At 48.4% G+C, this 20,930-nt stretch overlaps 1 protein-coding gene and 3 pseudogenes across 1 annotated transcript; 3 read left to right on the top strand and 1 right to left on the bottom strand.

Annotated features, from left to right (window-relative positions):
• The window catches only part of LOC120695434, a 34,286-nt pseudogene extending 31,800 nt beyond the window's left edge, over positions 1 to 2,486 (top strand).
• A 1,161-nt stretch (positions 2,487 to 3,647) lies between these two features.
• LOC120684266 lies at positions 3,648 to 10,443 on the top strand (annotated as a pseudogene).
• Positions 10,444 to 14,558: 4,115 nt separating this feature from the next.
• On the top strand, positions 14,559 to 19,407 carry LOC120684233 (annotated as a pseudogene).
• Positions 19,300 to 20,105, bottom strand: LOC120684250. The gene is made up of 2 exons (XM_039966185.1): positions 19,876 to 20,105; positions 19,300 to 19,786 (listed from the first exon to the last, which is right to left on the bottom strand). Exons 1-2 carry the CDS (start codon positions 20,025 to 20,027, stop codon positions 19,558 to 19,560), a joined length of 381 nt encoding a protein of 126 aa, XP_039822119.1. The 5' UTR covers positions 20,028 to 20,105; the 3' UTR covers positions 19,300 to 19,557.
• Between the last annotated feature and the right edge of the window lie 825 nt (positions 20,106 to 20,930).

The following is a 20,930-nucleotide window of genomic DNA, read 5'->3' as shown; positions in this document are numbered from 1 at the left end:
TAGCATCTGTTCAGGGGGAGTCTCAGCTTCAGGGGGAGCTTTAGGTCTTTTTAGGCTTGATGTGTGCATATGCCAACAAGGGGGAGAATTTTGGGAGAAGTGATCGAACAAGGGGGAGACTTGTTTGATTTTTGAAAAACTTGTTGTGCACAGGGCTTTGAGAGTGCATCATTTTGGGAGAGTTGCACTTGTGAGAGGGAAAAGTCTTGGTTTGGGAGTGTCTTCTTTGTTTCTGGCTCCTGGTTTCCTTGTTTTACCTCTGCTTCTTGCATGACTGCGTTGAGCGTTACCTCTGTCTTTGAGGAGTCATGTTTTGGCTTTTGATCGATTGCGTTGAGCCGTTGCCCTTGTCTTAGGGAATCGATCTGTGCTTGAGTAAGTGACTATTCTTGACTTTCAGAGCTTTTCTGTCACTTGCTTGTGTTTTTCGTTTTCTTGTTTCTTTTTATCACTTCTCTGGTTTCAGGTGGTGTGTTGACAATGCACTCATTAAGGGGGAGATTGAGGAATGTTGAGTACTCTATCCTTCTTGTGATGAGTGAATTGTCAACCGTGCGGTGTGATCGTGTGTTTGGTCTTTGGATTGCAGGTACACGGGCGTCGAGTGTCGACGGGGAGCTGCCGTGGAGGTGCTGTGGCCGATGGACCGTGCGGTGGACGGCGGTGAAGGGCAGCCGGGACCGGAGCTCGGACCGGGCGGCAGCTGTGGCGTCCACTCCTGGATCGAGGGCGCAAGCGAAGACGGAAGGCGGGTTTCTTGGTTTGCGCCACAAAACAAAAGAGGCGGACGGCGGTTGAAGACGCCAAGTCGTGGAGGCACGGGCGTCGGTCTCGGGACTGACGGAGGCGACGGGCGTCGACGGCGTCTAGGGCCTCGCTGCAGGCGAGGAGGTGACGGGCGTCGGGCGGCGTCTAGGGCCGTCAGAAGGCCGAGGCAGGAACGGCGTCTAGGGCCACGGCGTGGAGGCGGGAATCTTCCCGTGCGTGAGGTTTTGGTGGTTTTCTCAAAACCAGCCACCTACCCGGGTTTCGCGGACCTTCCAAAACCGCGGACCAGATCTTCATCAAGATGGCGGCATCGTGGAGAAGACTTCGCTTTGAAGAAAGAACCTCAGCCGTCAGATGAGATCGTGTACAGGGGGTGCTGCAGGCCAACCGGTCTGACCGGTCCCTGGAACCGGTCTGACCGGTCTAACCAACCGGTCTGACTGGTCCAGTGTACCGGTCTAACCGGTCCCGCGGGTATAAATACCCCTTCACTTGTGTTAGGTTAATTGCGGCTTTTGTAATCTGTTCGTGGACTCCTCTGTTCTCCAGGCCGCCGCCCCTGCGTCTCCCTCCCCCTGTTCTTCTCTTTAGAGTTGGATTTGTTATGGATTTGTGAGACTTTGTATCAGATTTGATTGGGAAAGGAGGCCCCATCCTTCTTGTGACCTCTGGGCTTTTGAATCAATTCAATCCCATCCCTTTTGTGCTTTTTGCGATGGATTTTCGTTTCTATTTTGGTGCACTAGATTGCGACGGTTCGTAGAGCTCTTTGGTGTGATTCCCGTGCTTCTAGCCTCGTGCCAAACCCTCTGGAATCACCAGTGCTTCAGAATTGAAGTTCTTGAGCTTTTGAAGAAAACCCCAATTCTTCTTGATCTCCCCTCGAATTCTCGAGTTTCTTTGATTTTTAGGTCGAGATCTCTTGGGGATATGTTCACGGGGTAGGGGCGAAGCTATCCCCCAAGTTTCATCGATTGTCGTGGTCGTTTGATCGAGATTCACAGTTTGAATCTATGTTTTCGGGGGTTTTCTGGGTGCCACCGGTCAGACCGGTAGGCAAGACCAGTCAGACCGGTCTGCTAGCTTTTGCACAACCGCGACCGATCAGACCGGTCCAGTGCACCGGTCAGACTGGTCTTGACAGATCAGTTCTGCAATTTTTCGATTCGCTTCCGATTTGCTTCTGAGTCTTTGCTCGCTCGTTCTGGGCCTTTTGTGTTGGTTTAGCTTTTCAATAGCTATTCCAAACCTTGGTCAGAACGCTTGAGGGTTTGGGTGATTTTGGGATATAGGCCGACGGGTTGAATTTCGAATGAAATTTTGATCGGCTCTCATTCACCCTCTCTGGTCGTCAGTTTCGGTCCCTCAGTTTCTCTGCTAGTACTTTCCTAAAGCTCAAAGTCCTTGACATTGATGGGCTAGAGAAAATTAGAACAATGACAATCGGGGAAGGAGCGATGCCTGAGCTTGAAATACTTTGGCTGAACAAGTGCCATTCACTTCATGACAACAGTTTTGGCGTGTCTGGAGTGCAATACCTGCAGAGCCTAAAGGAGCTGCTTCTTAAGAATTGTGGCGAGAAACAGAATCTGATTGACATATTGCAAGAACAAGTCAATAGGCATGCCAGACGTCCTAAATTCCTCATTGGCAAGTCGAGGATTGTTTATGAATGCATACCTGCAATAATACGTATTTTCTTTTCATTAGCGTATTAACACCTGTGACTGTATCCATACAGCATTGTCTTTCACTCAATGTCAGTTATTAAATGAAATTGTACTTCAGACAACTAATAACACCACAATATTAGTTGCAAATACTGAAGCGGTTCATGTAGTTGCGTTCACATGGATTAGTGGATACTCCGTCACTTGGCAAAAAGAGAACATATCAGGTTCATGTAGACATGCAGTCCGTCTTCTTTTCGTTAAGAAAGTAGAAAATTGCACCTGGGTCCGTCCAACTAATTATTCCAACAAAACCAAACATACTTTATATACGTTCAAACAATCAACAAACAAAATTACAGAATTAGTTAATTGGGCTGAAAGAGGCCCAATCAAGTAAGATCCTTCAGGTTGATGGCTACGAATCGCATCGCTTCTGGCGATGCCTAACCACAAAAACTTTTTCACGAATTAAACACAGCCTGACTGGTTCTGTATTTGGTCATGCTACGTTACTTTCTTGTCCCTGGACCCTAGGAGCCAGCGTGCTCAAGTCCGAGCTTGTCAAAATCCCATAAAAGAGCACACGAATGCCCTCTGAAGTTCCAGCTCATTTCTCTTGAAAAGTTTAGAGTAATCATATTCGTACCTACCGGACCCTACCGCACGTTACAGCACCATGTGCGCATTGCACCGATCTCCAGTCACCGAGAATTGCAAAGAACTTTCTGTGATGCTTCTCTGAAGAAGATCCGAATCGCCAGGACCGTAAAACCTTGCAGGTCGTCGTCGTCTTGTTTCGAAGATGAGGCGAATTCGAATTCGAGCACCGCGGGAGGCGCCAATTCGAAAGACGAGCTAAGCTGCTAGTGCTAGGTCAATGCGTTTTGGTCTTCTAACGCACGCGTTACAGGGCGTGTTTGGGACAGCGTTTGCTGTGCTTTTCTGCAGAAAACACAAAAAAATCCCGCCAAACGCTTCGCTTCCAACGCGCTTATTCCAGTCGCATGCGAAGGCGAAACACAGGATTTGAACTGGACGGCAAAAAATCGCAGAAGCGAGCTCGCGGCCGCGTTGCGCTTATTCCGCTCGCGCTTATCGCCCACACAGTCCCAAACAGGGCCATAGCTGTGCCTATATATATATGCAAAGAAAACACCCACACACTTCATTGCGCCGCGCCAGACCATCGGACTGTCGGAGAAAGAGTCAGAGATAATTTTCCACACACAGAGAGAGAGAGATGGAGGCGACGGCCGTGAGCTTGGCGAGGTCCGTGCTGGACGGCGTCATGAGCAGCGCCGGCACCGCCTTCGCCGACGAGGTGGCGCTCCTGCTCGGCGTGCCGCAGGAGGTGGAGTTCATCCGCAACGAGCTGGAGATGATGCAGGCCTTCCTCAAGCTGGCCTCCGCCCACCCCGAGGCCGCCGGGCGCAGCGACACGGTAAGGGCGTGGGTGAAGCAGGTGCGCGACCTCGCCTACGACGTCGAGGACTGCCTCCTCGACTTCGCGCTCTACGCGGCCAGGACGTCGTCGTCGTCGCGGGCCGGCTCCTGGAAGCCCAGCGCCATCGCCGAGCGCCACCGCATCGCCGCCCGGATCCGGTACCTCAAGGCCTGCGTCGAGGCGCTGAACCAGCGCAACCAGAGGTACCACATCGCCGTCTGCCCCGTCGCCGCCGGAGTGCAGGAAGCACAGCTCCCCGCCCAACACGACGACCAGCTCGCGTTCCAGGCGGCGTCGGCGGGCATCATCGGCCGGGGCAACGAGAAGGACGAGGTGATCAGCAGGCTGCTCTCTGGCACCAATGGCGCGCCGCGCCCGCGCGTGGTGTCGGTGTGGGGGATGGGCGGCATGGGGAAGTCGTCGCTGCTGCGGATGGTGTACAACGATCCGGACCTCCTCGCCGTGTTCGACTGCAGCGCGTGGATCACCGTGCCGCACCCGCTCGACACCCCCGACGTGTTCCGGCGGCGGCTGAATGAGGAGCTGACACCGGGGCAGGAGAAGACGATCGAGGAGCACCTGAGGGAGAAGCGATACCTGGTCATCGTGGATGACGTGCTCAGCCAGGAGGAGTGGGAAAATATATGGCAGGTCTTTCAGTTCCGCAACGACAAGGACAGCCGTGTCATCGTGACGACGCGGCGGGAGGACGTCGCCCGGCACTGCGCGGCGGCGGGGCATGTGCCGGACGGACAGGAGCTTATCTACGAGCTGAAGCCACTGAATGATGTGGAGGCGAAGAGCCTCCTCTGTCAGAAGGTGCGTTCTCCTCACTCCTTTGACTTCTCTTAGAATTGTATTGTATTATTAACAAAAAAAAACAAATTTCTTAGGGGCCAATATCTGAATTTCCAATTAACACACAAGAAGTGAATTTAACCGTAAATTGCAGCTCACAAAGTAATATTATAATGAAAAAGTCTAGTTTGCACCCTCAAACTATTATAAAAAGTTAAATCAAAATTTCCATTATTATAATGGAAATTCGTTATTGAGCACGAATGGTGACACGCATCTAGATTCTAGAAATCAAAATTGAAGGGTGGAAATTTCTTACATTGTATGATTATTGAGCACGAACGGTGGCACACATTGGACATCAAAATTGGAGGGTTGAAAGGTCAAAAAGGAAAACCCAGATGTTTGAGTTTGACTGGGAACAAAATATCCGTTTTGAGTGTTTCTGTTTGACAATGTGCTTTTCCTGGTAATTGCATCCCCTTTCACTCCAATCCGCACTCCCTAAGGCCTTGTTTGTTTCCATAGTCTAAAGTTTAGCCTCTTTCACATCAAAGAGAATCCTGCTATTTAAGAATATTAAATAAAATATATTTATAATATTTTTGACAGATGAGTACTAATTCGCGAGACGAATCTAATTAATTCATAATTTGCTACAGTGATGCTGACACATGAAGGTGGGCCCACATGTCAGCTTATTTTTTAATCTCTATCCTATTTCTCTCTTTCTTCTCCTCTCTCCTATTTCTCTCTCCGCCGCGCGCAGGGCACGCCGCCACAGTCTCCGCCACGCGCAGGGCCGTCGCGTGCAAACCACTCCCGCCGCCGTGCAGACCGCGCCTGCTCCGGGGGAGGAGTCGTGGCCGAGCTTCGGCGGCCGGTTGAGACCGAGCTAGACGGCGACCCAGGCTAGATGATGGGGAGGCGGAGGGCGCCGCCGGGTGGCGCAGCGTGCTGCTTGCTATTGGCGGAGGCCGCGGTGGTGGCTTCGGCGCCCTGTGCGCGGCGGCGGCGGTGGCCTGCCCTGCGCGTGGCGGCCCAGCGCGCGGGAGAGAGAGGGGAAGGAAGAGAAAATAGGAGAGAGATAAAAAAAGATAAGCTGACATATGGGCCCCACCGGCATGCATGTGTCAGTCATATCACCAAAATCACCAGCAAAATCATCGGATGGCCAAACGTGAATAGTGATGATACTTAGATGATCAAGAATATTCGATTTTGAAGTTGCATGGTCAAAATCAAACTTAGGCGATAGTTGAAAGACCAAAAATGGACTTTTTTCCAAACATGATCACCCGAGACGAGAGATACGGCGGCCGCGGCACTCTATTGGTGCCCGCGGCGGTGGGGCGAGCTGCGAGTGGAGCTTTGGAATAACAGAATGGAAGGCATGCCTCTGTTGGGGGAGGCTAGACCGGAGCGGCGTGCACCCAGGGTTAACCTTACCGGTGGGAACCGGTCCGGTTTGACCGGTAACCGGTCAAACCGGTCCGGACCGGTTCCGGTTTCGGCCGGTACCCAACCGGCCAAAATTCAAAATTTAAATTTAAATTCAAAAAATGAAAAATTCCCAAAAAATTTCTAAAAATACTTCAAGTTGCGATGAATCTAATGGTATCAAATTTTCTCAAAAATTCATTCATTTAGTATAGTTTGCGGTGATTTAAAGTTAAATCAAAAAGAAAAAGAAAAAATGGGCCGGCCCATTAAGGCCCACCAGTCAAACCGGTCAAACCGGCCGGTAAACCGGTTGCACGGGAGCTTTTGAATTTGGATTTGAATTCAAACCGGTTAAACCGACCGGTAAACCGGTAAAACCGGCCGATAAACCGATCAAACCGGCCGGTAAACCGGTCGGAACCAGTTGCACGGGAGCTTTTGAATTTATTTGAATTTGGATTTGAATTCAACCGGTTCCGACCGGTAACCGGTCAAACCGGTCCGGTAAACCGGAACCGAAGCCCGGCGGTTACCGGTTACCGGTCGGGAAATAAAACCCTGCGTGCACCTCGCTTTCAGTAACCTCATGTCAGCGCCCTCAATCTGTTCGACGAAATGCATAACATGGAATTGTGAAATGTCGCCGGTATTATTAGGTCCACCAAGCACAGATGTAGTATGTGACCTTTGAAGCTTTCTTTTGAGCCTAGCATTTAACTCTATTATTTTCAATGGGGTACAGTGTCGAAACGTATACTTGTCAGAATCTCCATGACGTTGCATGCTATATCTCATTGATCCATTATATTTTTAAAGCTTGTTGAAAGTAATCGGGTGCTCTAGCTTAAGAGGGGGAGGGGGTAAATTAGGTACTAATAAAAATTTAAACCTATGGCTCCAACTAGTTTGCACAAAACTTAAACTAAAACATGCTATCTAGATGTGCAACTAGGTTGTTCTTGTGTGAAACCCCTATCCCAAAAGAGTTTAGCAACCTATAGTCTTTCCTATCAAGAAACTATTCTATAAAAGTAAAGGTACACAAATTACTAGTAAGAAATGCGGAAACTTAAATAGCGGGATAGGAGATAGCAAACTCTTGACGCGGGTGTTTATCCCGTGGTTCGGTTAGCCACAAAGGCACACCTACATCCACGTTGTTGTAGCACTCACTAAGAGTATTGCTACTCGGCCACCAAGTCTCTTCCGTGAACACAATCACGATCACCTTGGCCCCGGGTTCCACTAAGGAGCTTCTCCACAAATGATGGGGGTCTCCACGTCCCCTGCACAAAGATGTCGTCGCCGCTCCACACCAAGTCGGAGGGTCGATGACGTTGCCGGCGAGCTTCTCGCTCCAAGGTGCCGGCGCACCAAGCTCTTGTTTTGGTTCGCTAATGAACCACAGCACAAAGGCTTGAAGCCTTGCAATCTCACTCACTAAGAGCTAATCTTTTACACAACACTCTCAAAGTGTGCTAAGGGCTAAGGATATGATCTTGATGCTTTTGTATGGCTCGGAGATGTTCTTGTGTGTGTGTGTGTGTGGGATGTCTAGCAACTCCAGCAAGCTTCAAATGGCCGGGGTGAGGCGTATATATAGGCCACCAAGTCTTGTAGCCATTGCTCCAACGGTCAGCAAAATTCTGCGTACCATCGGATGAACCGATGCCTCTGGCAGGGGTAGCGTCGGTTCATCCGGTCACTCATAACCCGAAGTAGCCGTTGGACTCCTGACAGCTGACGCAGTGACCACCGGTTGAACCGATGCTTTGTACCGATGCATCACCGGTTCATCCGGTGCTTAAGGATCTTCTCCTGGGCGCTGACGTCATTACACCGATGTAATACTCCGATGCACCGTCGGTTGAACCGGTGCTGAAGAAACTTCTCCTGGGCACTTGACATCGACTCTGGTACACAGTACGCCCAATGCACCAATTCCCTTTCTTGGACCGTCGGTTCAACCGGTGCCTATAGGCTGACTTGGCTTCGATTTCCTCCTGCACCAAACATCATAGCGTCGGTTCTTCCGGTGCTCCTAATCCGAAGAGCTTTCAGGGCGCTGCACTGAGACCCGCGAGGGGCGGCTCCCCCTCGACCCCTGTCCGCTAACCGGGTAGCGGAACCCCCGTAGGGGCGGCCCTTCGGGACTTGCTACGCCTATCTTCTCTTTCTCTTTGTCATCACTTGAACCTAAAAGCCTGAGAATGATCATCTTAATAATTATATTAGTCCAAGTGTTGTGTTGTCATTCGATCACCAAAATCACTCGAAATGGCATAAAAGGTGCCATGTTCATTTCACTTGTCCATTGACCTGTTCCGTTCCATCATTTGTAGGTGTATAAAAAGTGTGACTATACTATGCCACCGGACATGGAGAATCAAGCCAACTATATCTTGAAGAAATGCTGGGGGCTTCCACTTGCCATTTCCACAATAGGAGGTTTCCTCTCCAACAGGTCTAAAACAAGCATAGAATGGAGGAACTTGCATGAACATCTAGGAGCAGAGCTGGAGTCTAACCTCCACGACATCACCAAGGTGATCCTCTCAAGTTATGATGGCTTGCCGTATCACCTGAAATCGATCTTCTTGTACCTCAGTATCTTCCCTGATAACCATGAGATCAGACGCACCCGCTTGCTCAGGCGGTGGATGGCGGAAGGCTACATAGGAAAGAAACGTGGCATGCCTGTGGAGGATGTAGCAGCGCGTTTCTACAATGAGCTCATTAACAGAAGCATGATTCAAGGATCCAAGGCCAGCCGTGGAGCTGGAGTTGATCGCTGCCAGGTTCATAGCATGGTGCGCGAGATCATCCTGTCTAAGTTCACTGAGGAGAACCAACTATTCCTCATCGAGAAGCACTCAAATGACATTCCACAAAGTAAGATACGCCACCTGGTAGTATCTAGATGGAAGAATAGGCATGAGAAGCTGCAAAACATAAACTTGTCATTTATCCGATCGTTGACGATCTTTGGGGAGTGCCCTGCATGCTGCATCTCTCATCTCTCCAAAATTGCTACTGTTGCGAGTGCTTGACCTGGAGGACACGATCAATTTGAAGAATTGTGACCTCAAGCACATAGGAGAGCTACGGCACCTAAGGTATCTGTCCCTGCGAGGAACGGTTATTTCTAAACTTCCATCTTCCTTGCAGAACCTTCGATATCTGGAGACATTAGACATCCAGGACACACAGGTGACACAACTACCCAGCGGTGTTGCCAAACTTGAGAAGCTCTGTTATCTTCTAGCTGGCATCAACTTTTCCAAAGATTTGTTGCGAAAGATGGAGCCAGAGAAAGACAACGATGAAGACAGCCTTTTACCCTGCCTATGCTGCAACCCTGGTGAGTGCTGCAAGGTTCCCAACTTGAGTGTAAGAGCTCCTGAAGGAATTGAGAAGTTACAGAACTTGCACATGTTGGGGGTGGTCAATGTTGGCAACGGCAATGGTGTGTCAGGGAGGCTCAAAAAGCTGACAAACTTGACGAATTTAAGAAGGCTAGGGGTGGCAGGGTTTAGCGAGAAAGAAGGGAAGGATCTGTGTCAATCGATAGGTGAGCTCAAGCGATTGCAACGGCTTGAAGTGCGATCTGATTCACTTACATTTCTGGCCCAAACCCCACCAAGCATACCGAGATATCTTGTTTCGTTGAGGCTGTGTGGTAATCTCAGCAGTCTTCCTAACTGGATCAGTTCACTCAATGATCTAGCTAAGGTGAAGCTGTTGGGGACACAACTGAAGCAGGATGATATTCATCATCTTGGGAACTTGCGCAACCTGACTTTGCTAGGCCTGTGGGAGAAGTCCTACATAGGGGACTCCTTGTCTTTCCGCGCAGGTACATTCCTAAAGCTCAAGTTCCTTGACATTGATGGGCTAGATAAAATTAAAACAGTGACAATGGAGAAAGGCGCGATGCCTGAGCTTAAGAAACTTTGGGTGAACACGTGCCCATCACTGAATGACAATGATTCTGGCTTGTCTGGAGTGCCAAACCTGCTGAAACTGAATGAACTTCTTCTTAAGAAATGTGGTGAGAAAGAGAACTTGGTAAAGATACTACAAAGACAGATCAGTGATCACAACAATCGCCCTAAGTTACTCGTTGGCAAGTCAATCGTACTACGAGCCCATCCACGCACGCCGACAGCTGATCGTTGAAGATGACGCCATAGCAAATTATTTCATATACATGTATGCATTTGCTATAATTTGTATGTGCTTATGTTTATATTGAAATGTAAACAAATGTAATGGCACTAATATGACACTGGTTTTCTTCGCACTGAATTGCCGAATAAAGGTGCGTTTTTGTTCCATGCGTGCTGAAGGGGGATTTGACTTCCATATTAGGTGCAGTTTTTGATCGAACAGGATGTCTGGATCCTTACAGTTGAGTTCCCATGAAACATAGCATGAGCAACAGCAACTAAGTTGATTCTTATATACATTGCATCTGCATGTTTCATCGTCAACTGTACTCAAAATAAAGGTGAATAATTCTGCACCTTAGTTAGTAACAATGCTCCAGACAAAATGAGGCTGCTGGTCCTAGTCTTCAGTTATCCACCGGCTTTCCTTTCTCTTTCAGCTTGACCACAATTTCCTCGTGGCCTCCTTACACTGCTAACGCCGCCGCTGATGGTGGAGGCCCGTCTCTTAAAAGCAGCAGAAACAATGTGCTAATGTCAAGGATTCAGGGGCCTAGCATTGTACCAACACCAGCACTACAGCAGCAATCATGCCACACAGGAAGATGGCCTATGACAGAGGCGGACCCACGTTGAGCCCAGCGAGGGCATGGGTCACCACACAGTTTCCCATTTTTCAGTTGACATATGCATTGTTGGGTGAAGTTATGTAACAGTCTGCCACTCATTTTCTGGGCTATGCGTCCATGACTCGAGCTATAACTGAAAAAGAAAACATTCATAAGGGAAATGACTCAATGTGTGGATTGTACATTGCTTTGTTTCTTTTAAGAGCTCGTTCTCCCAATCTTCACAGAAGCAGAACAATCGCATTAAAAGAGTACTGCAATGGACCTATGAAATTTCACCTCATTTTAATTCCAAGTTCAATAGTCGTACCTACCTGCACCCGCTGTGGCCAGTTTCAAAAGCTTTTTTTCGCGACCGTGTCTGAACACGTTTTTCATTAAGAGGAGAAGAATCAAAGTACAAGAACTAGTTGGTTACAGAGTGCGGAACCAACTAGGCTGCTGATTGTAGCATAATTATTATAACATTGCAAATGTGCGACCTGGGAGTGCACCTAGAGCACCTAGAGTAAGGACTACAGGTTCTAGCCTTTTGAAACCTGCCTGATACCAAGCCAAGATTTCCTCTATCACCCAAGCTAAGGTGCCAACTGACGTTTTGGCTTGATGGTCAAAAATTCTATTATTCCTTTCCTTCCAGATCATCCAACAGGTCAAGACCACCACTGTGTCAAAACACTGCCTGTCTTGTTTTTGAATGTTCTTCCTTGCAGAGGTCCACCAAACGACCAGACTTTGATCATTGGTGGATGGAGAGACGGCGTCCCAGCCAATCCTGCAAAATAAATTGAACCAGAGCTCCCTAGAAAAAGAACAGGTGATTAGTAGGTGGTCAATTGTCTCTGATGCTTGCGCACATAGAGCACAATAATCATCATCTTGTAGCCCATGTCTCTTTCTGCGATCCGATGTACAGCATCTATCATGAAACAAGAGCCAAATGAAAAATTTGCATTTTGCCGGTGCACGTGTCTTGCGAATCAATTTGGCTCCTTCAATGGGGTGTTGGCCGATGAAGAATGACAGGTAGGCAGAGGAGGTGGAAAAGACCTTGTCAGCAGTCCATTTCCAACAAATTTTGTCGGGCCGATCTACCTCCAACTGAATATCTCTCGTCAAGTCCCAAACAAGTAGATAATCAAGAATCACTTGTACTGTTATCGCCCTGGAAATATCTGTAATCCAGCTGTCTCCTTGCAGCGCCTGAGCAACCGTTCTTCGATTTTGGGCTTGACGACCCACAACAGCACAAAGACAGGGAGCAATGTCGGCCAGTGATTTTCCTTGTAGCCACCAATCTGTCCAGAACATTGCTTTGCAGCCATCGCCCAATTCTACATATATTGATGCTTGAAACATGGCTTCCACAATCTGGTTCCTTTCATCAGGCAGCTCGTGCCACGAGCAGGCGTCCTCAGTACGTTTTAACCATAGCCATCTCATTCGTAGAGCATAGCCAAAGTGCTGCAAGTCAATGATTCCCATACCTCCCAACTCAGGGATATCTAGTCAAGCCACATCCTCGAGAAGCCAAGATGTTGTAGCAGACTCAGTAAGAAACTCCAGTTGACCGTGTCGAAAGCTTTTGCAATATCTACCTTGAGGAGAGCGGATGGAACCTTGCTGCGATGTAGCAGTTTGGCAGAGAGTTGAATCGCTTTATAATTTTCATGTATAAGCTAGGATTGAATAAATGCGCTTTGGTTGTGCCTGATGAGATCATTCATGTGGGGGGCTAGCCGGCGTGCAAGTACCTTGGCAAGCAATTTAGCAAAGCTGTGTATCAAACTAATCGGCCTGTAGTCACCAATAGATGCCGCATCCTGCTTCTTGCGGAGAAGAATCATGTACGCCTGGTTGACCAAGAAGAAGCTTCAGCCATCAAGCGACCAAACAGCCTGAAAGGCTCGCAAGATATCCGCCTTAATTATCGACCACGCCGTCCTGTAAAAGAGGCCCGTGAAGCCATCCAGACCCGGTGCCTTGTCGCAGGGCATATCCATGATTGCCTGCCTTATCTCATCTTCACTAAAGCAATGATAAAATAAAGTCCCTGGTACTGACGGTAATCCCAACTCCTCAAAGTTGAGATGGGTGAGCTGATCGCCACGTGTGCCCAGCATGTTATCAAAGTGGTCGAAAACTGCATTGGCCATCTCGTCTTCCCTGAACAGAATGGCAGGCTTGCAGGTGGAAGAATTTTGTATTGGCGTCCCCTTCAGCAAGGTATGTGATCCGGGCACGCTGCCGAACTAAGGTTCTTTGTAAAGAGGCAAGTCCCAAGGAGCACAGTTTTGCTTTCCTTCGTAATGACAGTTCGTGGGGTGCCAGCAGCCTAGTATCTTGGGCCGTGTCCAACCTGAAAACAATTTCCTTTGCGATCGCTAGCTGAAGGCGGACCGACCCGACCCTTTTAGCACTCCAACTCTTCAACGCCTTGGCCGTGTTCCGCAATTTGAAATCCAAACAGCGAAACGCATCGACATCGGGGTTTGACCAAGGCAAAGGCGTGTTCCAAGCCTCCTCCACGACCTGCAAATATCCCTCACATTTCGGCCAGAAATTCTCAAAGCGGAAGCGCGCACAGTGCGGAATTGAGCAGTCAGTTTTGAAGAGAAGCGGCGCGTGGTCGGAGCACTCAGTTGCAAGCGCCGACAACTCATGGTTGGGAAATGCGAGAACCCAATCTTCAGAAGTAAAGACACGGTCGAGGCGTTCCAAAGTCGGTCTGTCACGCTCGTTCGAGCAGGTATATAGTCTCCCCTTGAGGTAAAGTTCCTGGAGTTCGGCACCATCGATGAATTGTCTGAAGCGGCTCATCATGCGCCTGTTAAGACGAGTGTTATTTTTATCTTCGGCTTGGTAGATAAGATTAAAGTCCCCACACACCGCCCACGTTCCTGAGCAAGTAGCACGTACTTCCCTGAGCTCATCCAGAAAGGTGATTTTTTCTTGGTCTGACTGTGGACCATAAATGGACGTTAGCCACTAAGTCTCCTCATTTTGTAGCAGGGTGACACACGCTGTCAGACTATACGACCTAATCAAAGGGTTTGCTACCGACCAGGTGTTGGTTTTCCATGCCAATAGGATGCCCCCACAACCACAAGTGTTAGTCGCTGGCAAGAAAAAATAGTCAAACCCAGCACCACAAATTTCCAGGATCACATCAGCCGGACATGCATCAAGCTTAGTCTCTTGTAAAGATGGCAAGGAAATATTCTCCTGAGCGACCAGTTCACGTACCACATTACTCCGGGCTCTGAAATTCAGAACCCTTACATTCCAAACAAGCACGTTTTCACCTAACATAGTAAACAGTATTGCGACCAACTACCTACGTGTAGTTTCAAAAGCTGTACGTCGTGCGTTACAACACCATCGATCTTGCATCAATCATCAATCTACATGTAGTTAAGAACTTTGTAAGAACTTTCCTCGATCCTAAGTTGAAGAGCTCCGAGTCATGATGCCCGTACAACCTTGTTAGTCTTCTTTCTTGTAAATGAAAGGGGAAAAAAAAATCCAAATTGAGCACCGTTGAAAGCGAAGTTTTCCGGACAAACTTGTTATGTCGACGCGGTTGCACCTGGAACGTGCATGCATCCGAGACAATTATTCGTCGAAGTTGCATAGGCGAAGCAACCTCGTGAACGCTTATTAATCCATTGGCACAAACCAGAGAGAGAGACAGAGAGAAGATGGAGGCGACGGCCGTGAGCTTGGCGAGGTCCGTGCTGGACGGCGTCCTGAGCAGCGCCGGCACCGCCGTCGCCGACGAGGTGGCGCGCCTGGCCGGCGTGCCCAAGGAGGTGGACTTCATCCGCAACGAGTTCGAGATGATGCGGTCCTTCCTCAAGGTGGCATCAGCCCATCCCGAGGCCGCCGCGCGCAACGACCCCGTGAAGACGTGGGTGAAGCAGGTGCGCGACCTCGCCTACGACGTCGAGGACTGCCTCCTCGACTTCGCGCTCTACGCGGACAGGGCCTCCTCGTCGCCGGCCGGCTCCTGGTCCTGGCTCGCCCCGGGCGCCGTCGCCGCGCGCCACCGCATCGCGGCGCGGATCCGGGACCTCAAGGCCCGCGTCGAGGAGCTCAACCAGCGCAACCTGCGGTACCACGTCGTGGTGGGCAGCCCCGCGGCGCAACGCGGCGGCGAGGAGCAGCCGCCCGTGCTCCCGGACCACGACGCGCCGTCGGCCGAGCTCGCGTTCCAGGCGTCGGCGGACGTCGTCGGCCGGGGCCGCGAGAAGGCGGAGCTGACCGAGCTGATCTCCGGCAGCAGCGGCGCGGTGGGCGTGGTGTCGGTGTTTGGGATGGGCGGCATGGGGAAGTCGTCGCTGGTGCGCATGGTGCACAACGACCCGGTGCTCCTCGACGAGTTCGACTGCGGCGCGTGGATCACCGTGCCGCACCCGCTCGACGGCGCCGAGGTGTTCCGGCGGCGGTTGAGCAAGGAGCTCGGCCTGGCGCGCGACCAGAGCGTCCCGGAGTACCTCCAGGAGAAGCGGTACCTGGTCATCGTCGACGACCTCCACAGCCAGGAGGAGTGGGAGAATATCTGCCAGGTCTTTCACCATCAGCCGGAAAACCGCAAGGGCAGCCGCATCATCGTGACGACGCGGCGGGAGGACGTCGCCCGGCACTGCGCGGGGCATGTGAAGGGGTGGGACGGGCATGTCTACGAGCTCAAGCAATTGGGGGATGGCGAGTCCATGGACCTCCTCTGCCAGAAGGTGCGTGTGCGTCCTCTTCCTCTTCTAGTCAACAGTCAAATTAGGCTTGTTGCAGCAGAAAGCCTGTCCAAGCCATTTGTGAATTGTGATATTAGGTCCGGTTTACTTTCCAAAAAAAATATCTTACAGTACGCGTCATATCGAATCTTTGGACACATACATAAAATATTAAATGCAGTTGAAAAAAATAACTAATTATACAATATAGTTGTTTCATACGAGATGAATCTTTCAAGACTAAATAGTTCATGATTGGACATTAATTGCCAAATAACAATGAAATGTGCTACAATACTAAAATCCAAATTTTTTCGCGAACTAAACACAGCCTAAGAATGAATTATGTGACAAGAATTTACTGATGCTAAAAGAAAGACAAACAACAAAGATAACTTGTCAATCAACATGAAAATTTTAAACTTACCTTTTGTATTGAAGTTTGGCTATGAAGCAAGACGCAATGTCTTGGTAAAATTTTGATTGTGAAAACTCATGTTTATGGATTTGCGTTGAAAGGTACTTTGATGTATCCTATATATCAAGTGCAAATCAATCTCTTCGTGCAAACCGTGCAAACTTTAATTTGGACCATCAGATCAACATCCAAGGAGCATATGGGATTGGATAATTTTACAATTAACCGTCCGTCTCTAATCACACTTTTGCAAACCCCCCCTCTCATTTTCCCTGCACAGCCCCTTAGATATTGATTTGGTGGTACAGATTGAATGCACGGTTTGTAAGAAGTTATTTTGCACCTTATATGTCCCCGACAGCATCAATGTCTAGCACAAGGGAATGTTTGACTGTGAACCAAATGTCCGGTTTGACCATATTCTTGCATAGTTTCGTGCTGGCTGCATCGGCTCATCCCCTTCGCCTCTCCTCCCTCCTCAATCCCCCACCTCCACCATCCGCGCGTGCTGCGATCTTCACATATATGGCCTGTGGCAGAGAGGAAGGATGAGAGCGAGAAGGATGGAGAATGCGTAGAACACGTATATAGGTGGCTGCGTTGCTGTGATGTTCACATGTATGTCCTGAGATGAGAGAGAAGACGGCAGCGGCGGCGGCGGCGCTGGTGCTCAAGTGAAGGCGGGCCGAGAGGCTTTGAAAGGGCTGAAGGGAGGGCGCGAATCGTTGGACGCTTGCAAAAACCTCCTTGAGTAGTCGAAATCACTACCTTTCCCGCGACTCCACGTCCCAACGCCCTCACCATGTTCGACGAAATGGGTAACTTGGAAATTCAGATGTCACTAGCGTCCCGCATGAAGCATCGAAGGACCAATTCCATATGGCCTTTGAAACTTTCTTATGCTGATAGCATGTAGCTGCGCACGCATGTGCTGCCAGACAAGGGCAACACAGATAAGTGGAACAGTATTAGAAAATTGAGATGAATTCGTATCATAGTTTGCCACACAGATTGCGCCTTTGACAACTCTAGTTTAAATTTTTTATAAGTAAGGAATGGTCAAGTCTTCCAGTTTTTGATCGGGGTATGCATCAAACCATCCATTTATCAGAGTCACCACCATGATGCTATGTTTCTCATTAACCATTCAATTTTTTGAGGACAATGATTGATCTGTTCGATCATTTGTAGGTGTACAAGACAACTGATTATGTTTGTCCGACGGACATGGAGGATCAAGCCAGGCGTATCTTGAGGAGATGTCGTGGGCTTCCACTTGCCATATCTACAATCGGAGGTCTCCTAGCCAACAGGCCAAAAACAAGCATAGAATGGAGGAACCTGCATGAACACCTTGGAGCAGAGCTGGAATCTGACCTCCGCAATATCACCAAAGTGATCGTTTCAAGTTATGATGGTTTGCCTTATCATCTGAAATCAATCTTCTTGTATCTCAGTATCTTCCCTGAGAACCATGAGATCAGACGCACTCGCTTGCTTAGGCGGTGGATGGCAGAAGGCCACATAGCAAAGAACCGTGACATGCCTGTGGAGGACGTAGGGGAGCGTTTCTACAGTGAGCTCATTAACAGAAGCATGATTCAACCTTCCAAGGCCAACCCTGGAGTTAGAGCTGATCGCTGCCGGGTTCATAGCATTTTGCTGCAGATCATACTGTCCAAATCCATTGAGGAGAACCAACTACTACTCATCGAGAAGCAATCCAATGATGTTCCACAAAGTAAGATACGCCACCTGGTGGTATCCAGATGGAAGAGGAAAGATGAGAAGCTGCAAAATATAAACCCTTCATACATTCGATCTTTGACAATCTTTGGGGAATGCCCTGCGTCTCTCATCTCTCCAAAAATGCGGCTGTTGCGAGTGTTGGACCTGGAGGACACAAGCAATCTGAAAAATGATGATCTCAAGCACCTAGGGGAGCTACATCACCTAAGGTATCTCTGCCTTCGAGGAACGGACGTTTCCAAACTTCCGTCTTCCTTGCAAAACCTTCGATATCTTGAGACATTAGACATCCAGGACACACATGTGAGAGAACTTCCTAGTGGTGTTGCCAAACTTGAGAAGCTGCGTTATCTTCTTTCTGGTGTCAGCTTCACGAAAGAGTTGCTGCAGAAGATGGGGGAGTCAGGCAAGGTCAGCTATAAAACAAGCCTTTTCAGGAACATAGGAGCCTGTCTATGCTGCAGGAGTAGTGAGTGTTGCAAGGTCTTCAATGTGGACCAATTCAGCGTAAGAGCTCCTTAAGGCATTGAGAAGTTAAAGAACTTGCACATGTTGGGGTTGGTCAATGTTGGCAAAGGCAATGGTGTGGTAGGTAGGCTCAAGAATTTGACCAACTTGACAAATTTGCGAAGATTAGGGGTCACAGGGCTTTCCGAGAGAGAAGGACAGGAGCTGTGTGAATCAATAGGCGAGCTCAAACGATTGCAACGCCTTGAAGTGCGCTCTGATTCACTTAAATTTCTAACCAGAATGGATCAAGAAGCACCAAATCCTTTCAGATTGCCAAGACATTTAGTTTCACTGAGGCTCTGTGGTGATCTCAGCAGTATGCCTAGGTGGATCAGTTCACTTAAGGATCTAGCTAAGGTGAAGCTGTTGGGAACACAGCTGAAGCAGGAAGACATTGAACACCTTCAGAACTTGCGTAATCTGGAGTTGCTAGGTCTGTGGGAGAACTCCTACATTGACATGTCGTTGCATTTCTTCTCCAGTACATTTCCAAAACTCAAGTTCCTTGACAATGACGGGTTAAAGGAGATTAAAACAGTGACAATTGTGAAAGGTGCAATGCCTGAGCTTGAACAACTTTGGGTTAATAAGTGCCCATCACTTCATGACGACAGCTCTGGCTTGTCCGGAGTGCCACACCTTCTGAAGCTGAATGAACTTCTTCTGAAGAATTGTGGTGAGAAAGAGAAGCTGATTAACATATTGCAAGCACAAGTTAATAGACATGTCAGACGTCCCAAATTCCTCATTGGCAAGTCGATTGCACCAACCAGCCCGACGGAGGGTACAACCACAACAATAGAACAGTGAAGATGAAGGTTGGAGGTCATTGGAGGATTGTTTTATGAAATAGGTGTATTAATTCGCATAATATGTCCAATGCAGGGTACGGTAGCTTCCTTCTCCGGTACGGTTGAATTTGTCAAATGTAGCTGTATCCAGACAATATTGTCAATCCTTGCATCTAATCATTGAATAGGACGGTACTTGTGATGATATTCCAGTAGCAGCACACCATACAAGAACCAATTATTGAACTGCATCCATACAGTTGAGCTTACATGGAAAAAAAAGCATGAAGAACAGCAGCTGAAGCTGGAAGTCACATAGTTACACTGCAGCAGCATTTTTTCCTTTCTTGGTCAACTGTACACATATACTGAAGAATTCCATTATTCAGTAAGTTACATCTCTCCAACCAAAAGGGCTACTTGTAGTGCTCTTCACTTATCAACAGGCATCCCTTTCTCCCTCAACTTGGCCACAGCTTCCTTCATGGCCTCCTTCCTCCTCTTGCTGGCAAGCACTTTAGCCTGCACGCCGCTAACGTTCGGGTCTTTCTTCTCCTCCGTCGGCGCCGGCGGTGGAGGCTGTCTCTTTGAAGCCGCAGAAGCAATGTCAGGTCCCAGCATTGCACCAGCACCAGCAGCAATCAAGCCACATAGAATAGCCCTGTAACATCAATACATCGAAGTTGTAAGAAGAGGGGGAAAAGACCCAACACATTCAGAAGAGAAAACGAACTGAATATGCTCACGGACCTCCTGGTGTCGCATTTGGCTCCCAAAGAAATATTGCTGCTGTTCTTCAGAGCAGGGAATTTTGGAGCAACCTTCAGGATGGAGGTTGTGCTTTGTGCTGTTGAAAGGGGAGGCATGGTATGCGCCATTGCTGCCTTGGCGCCGAACAGCATCTACGGAGTGCGCTGTGTGCTATGGTCATGAGCAGGAGCGTTGCAATTGCAACCAAGAGAGGGGATAGAAATGGCCCCCACACCATGTGCCATGTCAAGTTCCGATTGGCTGCAAAGCTTGAGACTGGATAAGGGCATAAGGCGCAACGAACATATACCCTCAGGCCTCAGCATATGCCAAGAACCTGTCATTCTCCGTTAATATTTTGTCAATTTGTTGTCTCAAAAAAATATTTTGTCAATTAGTACACGTGCACAGTAGTAACGAATGTTCCATTTGGCTGTGTTCCTCAGCTCAACTAAAGTTTAAAGATTGTAAAGAAATCCTTCTTTTTTTCCAGAATACATGACAGTGCAAAAATCATTCCTTCTCTATTTTTAAAAAGTAAAATAAAAAACTCATTCATTTCTGAGAAAATACACATATTATTATTATTATTATTATTATTATTTAACCACCAGGTACTTTAGTTTAGGTACTTCCAGGTACTTTCTATCTTGACCACGTACGATTATATCATATGGATGGCTCTCATTTTTTTTTCAATCATTGTAAAAGTTCTCTTATTACTATTATTACCCCGGTGTTCGTTATAGAATTAAATGACCAAAATGAATCTAAAGAATCAGAAAACATCTGTCATGAACCTTTGGAAGAAAAATCAGCTCCTCTGTTCGAAACATAAAAATTGCCAAGCTATATATTTTTCATAAAAAGGTGCAAAATCGCCCAGAAGAACTGCAATACATATCGAAAACTAGACCTAGTTGTCAGCCACATGATTTTTTGTTGTTTTTTTTTGCTTTCCTTTTTGATTTTGATCATACTGAACTGAATACTAGACGTGCAATCTCCAAGTATATAGCCATGTACCACCCAGGGTTTACAAAACCGATCGGTCC

The sequence above is a fragment of the Panicum virgatum genome, chromosome 2K (assembly GCF_016808335.1).
Source record: "Panicum virgatum strain AP13 chromosome 2K, P.virgatum_v5, whole genome shotgun sequence".
Taxonomy (NCBI): domain Eukaryota; kingdom Viridiplantae; phylum Streptophyta; class Magnoliopsida; order Poales; family Poaceae; genus Panicum; species Panicum virgatum.
Note: the sequence above shows the minus strand (reverse complement) of the source record. Positions and strands in the feature narration are given on the sequence as shown.